Genomic DNA, 8,144 nt, shown 5'->3' with positions numbered 1-8,144 from the left:
TCCTAAATATTCTTTTTCTTAAGAATTAATATGCAAATTTAACCCTCCTTTTAGGATACTTGCTCTTGTATCTCCTACCCAAGCCCCCACCAAATGTTTAAAATAAGGCAGCAATTCTAAAAATGAGGTCATGATAATTCAGTATTTTATGATAGGCAAATGGTTGTCATCAAATTTTTATCAATTGCAGAAAAAATCCTTTAAATTAATTAGCTTGATATATTTTCAGTGACACATTTTTTTTTTTTAAATGATTTTTCCCTCAGAATGTACTCTAGGCATCCTAAGCATTAGATGATTCAACCTATTTTAGGCCTCAAGTTGCAATTTTCTCTACATGTACAACAAAACAAAGAAAATACAGTCTTGCAGATAAACATATACAAAATAAATGAAGAAAGCATTCACAAATTCCTAAAATGTATGCAGGCAGCTATTATTTCCTATTCCACACAGGCTTTTTACAAATACTTACGAAGGTACACTCTCTCAAGGGCCAAGCAACAACCACCATTACCTTTAACAAAAATATATATTTTTTCAATTATAAGAAAGGCATTATTTACAGTCTGAAAGATTGATATACTGGGGGAAAGGCACCACAACGATTAATTTTACCATTTTTTGCATATGGCACATAGGAAATATGTCAAGTTCCCACTCTGGAGTTTTTGAACCTCTCATTTTGGATTGGTGTGCTTCTTGGGTGAGGTATCCTGGCTTTAGAGTTTAAAGCATTTCTCATTGTATCTATGAATAGTCACACAGCCATGATAGGACACTGGCCTGGGCATTGCAGCTACCCCTGTGATGATACTTGTCGCAGGATCATAACAGAGAATAGTGTCTGTGGCTTCTCCATTTTCCCGTCTTCCACCCAGGATGTATATTTTACCATTACACACAGACATACCACAGTTTTCCTGTTTAACCAAAAACACACAAAAAAAGAAATTAACTTTTGAAGATAAAGAGTTTAGCAGCAAACTGAAAATTAAGAAATAACATGCTTTAGCAAAGTCTAGAAGGAAACATGAAGTAAATACTCCTTTGCCCAACTCCTATTCTATTTGTGAGGCTACATAATTGTGCTTCACCAGTAAGACGGAGGTTAAGGTAGATTATATTTTATAGCTGGGGCCAAGATATGCGAGATGGGGTGGGGTGGTGGAACGAGAAAAGGGTTTTAATTTAATGATATTTGAACAAATATATCTTTGAAGAGCTTGGCTTGCTTTACACATTGCAGGCAGGTAAATAACGAATAAGGAGAGCAACTATTACATGACCAAGAAGCAAGAACACTATTTACTTTATGGGGTTACTCACAAGTTGAATGAATGAGTGAAAGAGCTACAATCAAATTAACAAAGGATAGTTATTATGTTCCTTGGCTGGGACATAGAAATGCCCCAAATAATACTTTATGGTTCACTATCCACAAAACGGGATTTTTGACTAAACTTTACCATTCTCAGTCAATAATATAATTACTATATAAAACAAATATTTTTGCAATGGTAAGAGCGAGTCTCTAGAAAGAAACTGCACTAAAAATTCTCACATTATCACATGGATCTGGCTATGCTATAGGTCAAAAATTCTTCTAATTACATTTCACTATAATTTATAAAGTTATTCCTATTATTATCCTGATCACATATAACCAAAATGAAATAGATTCTACCAGTAAGTGCAAAAACATCTTTACTTTATCAGATTGTTCTGTAAATAAAATCTGCTCCTGTAGAAGACATTAAATCTTGGTGGAATTATGTAAGTGGATAGTATCTTCATGGTCTAAACATATTAGTGAGTCTTTAAAAGTGTCCATCTTGACGTTTGTGTACACCTAGGATGATTCGGCTCTTTATAATTGATGACTGACAAACTTTTGTCCATAATTTAAAAACAAACAAAATACCTCACTGCCATCAAGTTGATTCAACTCGTAGCGACCCCCTAAGGCAGTATCTCTATGGAAGTAGATTGCCCAGTCTTCCTTCCGAGGAGTGGCTGGGAGGTTTGAACCTACCAGAGCTCCAGTTGCCCACAATACCACTCATGAATTACAATGATTACGGACCAAATCACATTTGTCACCTAATGCATAATGTGCTCGTTCTACACACAATAAAAATCAACAGCAACAATATCTTTAGTTTTTAGGTACTAGATACCTTGTGCTATATTTAACCTTGTATTTATTTTGATGATGATTCTAAAATAACATATAATACAAAATATGGTTATTAATATCATTTCAGACAACAATACTCAAAATTAAATGAATCAAGCAATCTTGTAACAATTATTCATTCCCATCAAGCCATTACTTACACCAGTTTATTTCATTCTATGAGATCCTCAAGAGTAAGAGGAACTTATAGGGTAAATGGAGCTCTGGTGGTGTAGTGCCTAACCTATTTGACTACTAACCAGAAGCCTGCTGGTTCAAATCCACCAGCCAGCCACTCCTCAGAAGGAAGGTTGAGCAATCTACTTCCATAGTGATGCTTGCCTGAGAAACCCAAGGAGGGACTGCTATGAGTCAGATCTGACTCGACGGCATTGAGTTTGGTTTGGTTTGGTTTTGGATAGGGAAAATAATTTATCATTACATGAAGATTTTTTTTTAATTTTTTAAATTGTTATTTGGATGAAAATTAGTACATGAAGTTTTAATGTTATTTTTTAAGAATGAAATGAAGCATGCTAATATATATAAAACAAACCTTTCTCCTTCATTCTTATTTTTGTATGCTTAAATATTAAAGTGCCAAGAGTCCATAAAAATAATCAGATTTTTAAAATTTAATTATCCTAAACTTTAATGACATTGGAAATATCTACTGAAAAAGGACAGAAAATCTTCATCATTGACTTAAAAAACAAAATTCCCCAATTCTCTTAGAGAACATTTCTGGCAAAGATTAAAAAGCAAACTATTTTGGAAAATCAAGTTGTGGCTTTAAGGAATTGTGCAAAGTCAAGAGGCATGGGAATGGTGAGGGACAGACAAAGAAATACGTTAGACTCATTAGAACTGCAAGAAAGAGCTCATTTTTTCAGCTCTTCTTTGTCATTTAACATTTTAAGCATTTTAAATAACAATAGCCTTGGACTCATGTAAGGACCCACTTTGATTTATCCTTTTCCATCGATTAGCATTAAAACAGAGGGCAAACCATTACTGAAGGTTTAAAATACCTATCAATACTGCATATATAGATCCACTTAATGGTGCTGGTAGTAAGAGTGGATCTGGAGAAAGAAGCTAAAGTATTCATTCCCACAAACCTCAGCCCTTTTCCACTTTAAGAGATTTGATACAGAACACTAGATTTGGACTTCAAGGATTTGTCTTTGTTATAACAACTTTAATAGACTTCTGACCTAAATGTTTTTTCCTTGAAAATTAGAAGTCAAAATTATTCAGCATTTAATTAGAGAAAATGTGCCACGTGTCCTGTTGCAGGTATTTTCTTAGTTTTATTGCAGTTGTTTAGTTAAAAACATATTCACTGTGTGCCCTAAAGTATACTAAACAAAAACAACAACAAAATAATAGTTGCCTCAAGTCAATTTCGACTCATGGCAATGGGGTGGCAATTATCTTCCTAAACTCTGTTATCATTTTATATATTCTAGCCAAGTTGTTCTATTAAAAAGTCTTAGTGAAAATGTATTATACTTTAAAATAGTCACTGTAGTAAACCGATAAAGAATAGCTTAAAGATTCAGAAGTATCAACATTTGTCATAAGGTAAGTGTGACTATAATGGGGACTCTTATGTAGTAAGGCACTCTCACCTTCCTAAGATTAGAGACTGTCCTTCCAAGAGAGACCACTGAGCTAAAGAAATATGTTTAGTTTTTACTTAAATGTCACAAGATAGGGATAGAATATTATATTGCCTCTGTACCATGAAGCTGAAGATTCTACTATGTCATTTTCACCAGTTGGGGGAACATTATTCTGAAAATGTTACTAATTAGAGATTATACCTGTTGTTGACTACATGTCAATAACTTTAGAAAAATGGTGTTACAGTAAAACTCTATTTATTAACCTTATATTTATGCTACATCTTTTATGTAAAGGTCATTTCTGGCCAGGATAACTCACTTTGTTGTAACTATGAAGTAGGTCTTTAAAGATGAGTAGAGTTACTAGTAGAGGGCTACGAAAGGCATTGGAGGCTAAGAGTATAGGTGGAACGAAGGTATGTAGGCATGAATGTATATGATCTGTATAGAGAATATAAATAATAGAAACATGACATAATTGGGGTAAAGATGTGGAAATTGATGTTGAAAGGGCAAGTAGACATCGGACAACAGAAGACATGGAATGAAGTGGTACAACTTTTGCATTTTATTAGGTTTCCAACGAGGGATAGACATAAATTAGATTTGTTGCAAAATAACTGTGGCAAAATGGGTTAGAGAAACGAGACATTACAGATAGGAAAACTAATCACAGTATTATTGTTTTAATTAGCTAAGAACTGAAAAAGACTTGAACAAAAGCAGGAGCAGTAGGAATGGAAAAGAAAAGAAAATAGGAGAAACTGAGAACATATAACTGATATGCTGGATAGATTCATTTAACAGAAAGTGAGAAAAAGCTAAGAAATTAAGTTTCTAGGTTATTTGGAAACAGAAAATGTAGATTTGGGGAAGAAGGTGGGTGCTGTTTTAAGTCCTAGAACATCCATGGGGAAATATCAAATAAGCAGTTGGAAATCTGAGTCTGGAGCTCAGAAGAGAAGCTTTGATGAAGAAGACTTGAGGCCATCAGTACCAAGAAGATGAGGTCATTAAGGAAGAGAGCATAAACTGGGAAGAGGGCAGAGGGAAGAGGCTCAGGTAACAGCCATATTTATGGGTTGAGCAGAAACATAAGAGAGTATGAAGCAGACTGAGGAAATTATTAGTAGTGACCTTTCAGAGCACAGCATCTCTAGAGTGTATGTGTCAAGTATCCAGCACTGAACCAGCACATTATTTTAGGGGTAAAAGGAAAGAGAGTAGAGCTGTGAATCAAAAGGCTGAAGAAAGACATTTTTTGGGGGGTGGGGGAAAATGGTAGGGATGGAGGTGGAGTATGTGGCTAAAGGAGACCTGAACACAGCCATTTCCTTTATAACAAAACCTAACAAATTACCTAGCCTCTAACCAGAGAAGGAAAGAAACCAGTTTGAAGCATTTCTTCTCTTCTGAAATATGCAAGAGAGAAGGAATAGGCCTGAAGTAGGATTTTGAAAAAGGCCAAAGGAAAAAAAGGAAATAAAGACTGCAAGTGTGAAACACACTTTACCATGAGATGGTAAAAGATAGGTTATTTTAATAAAACAATTCCTGGAAGGAGTTCAAATCAGGAATATCACATGCTTCATGTGGAGTTTTTTTTTTTTTAAAGTATGAAATAATTCAAGCATACAGGAAGCATTTTAACAATGACATTCCAGTATATTAATAATGATCATGTACTCAGTCCCTCTTAGATTGATTTTTATTCTGGACTATTTTATATTATTACCTGTCGGCTGAATGTATTCTGTACATGCATCCAGTAATCTTCAACTGGATCATAACAGTATATTGCCTTGGTCAGTCCACCAGCAACATAGATCAGGTTGTTTAAGGATACGGCTGTTATACACCTTTTGGCAATTGGGATAGCTGCACGAAGTAGCCAAGAATTGTTTTCTGGATCATAAGACTGAACCTAATAATATATAGAAAGATTTCATTAAAATCTCTATACAAAAATGCAAATTTACTTAATAAAAGTTTGTCAATACAAAGAAAATAGCTGAAATAAAAACTTCTTTAATTAAATTAGAGAATTAAGGTTGGTTAGCCTGCTAGTGAAAGTTCTGAATTAAGAAAATACTCAAAAGAAATGTTTATTACTAGCAAGTAGAATACCAACCAAAAAAACCAAACCCACTGCTATCAAGTTGATTCCGACTCATAGTGACCCCCACAGGGCTTCCAAGGCTGTAAATCTTTATGGAAACAGACTGCCTCATTTTCCTCCCACAGAGCAGCTAGTGGTTTGAACTGCCGACCTTCTGATTAACAGCCAAATGCCTTACCCACTATGCCACCAGAGTTCCTTAACAAGTAGACTAGAGGACCAAAAAAATCACAGATTGTTTTCAGGATGAATGGCTACCAGGTTTGCTTTATTTATTTCCACTAAAGCTAAAGTTGAAATAAAAATAAAAGCAAAAATAATTGTGTTATGCAGGCTAACCAGACCTCAGAAAAAAACCCAAACCAAACCCACTGCCATCGAGTCACTTCTGACTGATAGCAAACCCCACTGGGTTTCCAAGGCAGAAAATCTTTACAGAAGTAGACTGCCTTCCCTGGAGTGGCTGGTGGGTTTGAACTACTAGCCTTCTGGTTAGCAGCGAAATGCCTTAGGCACTACGCCACCAGAGCTCCTTAACTAGGCCTCAATCTGCATACAATTTCTTTATATTTTTAGAGTCCTTTCTTCCAAAGAGCACAAGTAAATCTAAAATCAGTACACTCTGAATTATCACAAATTTTGAATTAATTAATTCTAAATGAATAATACTGACTATATTAAAATTTGATTTGGAAGAACTAACTAATTAACACAATTCAGTTAACCAATTAGACATTAGCCATTTCTTTCTAGAATAGATGTGGAATTTCCTGAGACATCAAGATGGCACATTTCTTCTGTGCCAGGAGTTCAATGAACCGCAGCAACCCTGATCCATCCTTATCTACACAGACGTTTCCTCTTTTCTGGCATCTAAAAAATACTTTAAAAATATGCATAATGTGACCCAGTTTGAATCTGTGTAATTAGCTTCTCTGTCTCACCCTTTGCTAATTCACCTTTCAACTGTTTTGTTTGAATTTTATATTCTGCAGACTACAGCAGTAAAAAGTTCAGAACAATTTATTTAGCACAATATTTCAGGGGACACTGAGATAAATTTAATTTCAAAAAGACTGGATCATACTTTTTACAATAAATTATTAGATATACGTGGTCTCATTTCAACAACTAGAGATTCAGTGTTTCCCCCCCAAAAGGATAAAGTACCAGATGAATTTTTAAAAGCCCCTACACTAAGGAATCTAGCTACCTACTTGATAAACCTTCTGGATTACCTTTCGTGTATACATCATTGGTAATTTCTTGAAGAGAACATGGCTTACCTTATCAGAACAAGTATTATCATCAGGTCCTCCACCAATCACAAACAGTTTGCCTACACAGCTAGTCACTGCAGGAGAACTCACTGCCTCTTTAAGGGGAGCAACTTCAGTCCATCGATTTGAAAAGGAATCATAACATTCTACGCTGCTAAGTCTGTTCTGCCCATCATAGCCTCCAACAACATACACCTATATGTAAAATACATGGAAAAATCTTAATTATCAAAAGTCTGAATTTTTAGCTAAGTGGTTAAAGAATTAAGAGACTTCTCCCCTTTAAAAAGCCCTCAATAACTAGCTCCATGCTTCTCAATCTCTTTTTTATTATCATGTCCTCACCACTAACAAGCCTTTTTTTTATTCCCTAACACCCACACACTTCAATGAAATTTTAATACCACAAATACACTGCACATTTTTAAAAACCACAGAGCAAGTCTAAGGAGAGACAAACTAGAACTAGATTTGAAAATTACTTAATTTATCCCTCTTTTTACCACATTGTTCATACTAGCTTCCTGCTTAGGCCTGTGCCTAAAATAGCTCTGCAAATCTCATAGCTCCCGTTATTTGACCCCTACCAGCACACTTGGCCCTTCTCCACATTCTGGAATATTTACATGTTCTTAATCAAGAGGAAATTCTACCAGTGGTTCAGGCAGCTGATATTCTAACATTATACTTTTTTGGGGTGGGGTAGAGTGGCATGTCAGTGTACTTTGGTTATAACTATATTCTTGCTTTTATAAACTCAGTTTTAGTAACTGGATCTTTGTCTTGGTCTTCAATGCCAATTTCATTTTCTTTTACCTGGCTGCTACTGCTAATTTCTATAGGATTGATATTATGTGCTTGGATCCTCCGTCCTGGTGCTAAATCTCCAATACTTGCTGCAACTCTGATACATGGTATTATAAATAAGAAATCAA

General features: G+C 35.1%; 1 protein-coding gene across 1 annotated transcript in view; it reads right to left on the bottom strand.

The window, feature by feature from the left end:
* Positions 1–722: 722 nt before the first annotated feature.
* KLHL24 (kelch like family member 24) overlaps positions 723–8,144 on the bottom strand; it is a 32,702-nt gene continuing 25,280 nt past the window's right edge. Inside the window, exons 4-6 of the mRNA XM_007935910.2 lie at positions 7,216–7,404; positions 5,546–5,734; positions 723–923 (exon numbers count right to left, since the gene is read on the bottom strand). Coding sequence (XP_007934101.1) covers positions 723–923; positions 5,546–5,734; positions 7,216–7,404 — 579 coding nt within the window. The remainder of the gene's footprint in view (positions 924–5,545; positions 5,735–7,215; positions 7,405–8,144) is intronic.

Source organism: Orycteropus afer, unplaced genomic scaffold (assembly GCF_000298275.1).
Source record: "Orycteropus afer afer isolate SDZICR_OR568_19922 unplaced genomic scaffold, OryAfe1.0 scaffold00032, whole genome shotgun sequence".
In the NCBI taxonomy this organism is placed as follows: Eukaryota; Metazoa; Chordata; class Mammalia; order Tubulidentata; family Orycteropodidae; genus Orycteropus; species Orycteropus afer.
This window is presented reverse-complemented; position numbering and strand designations above follow the sequence as displayed.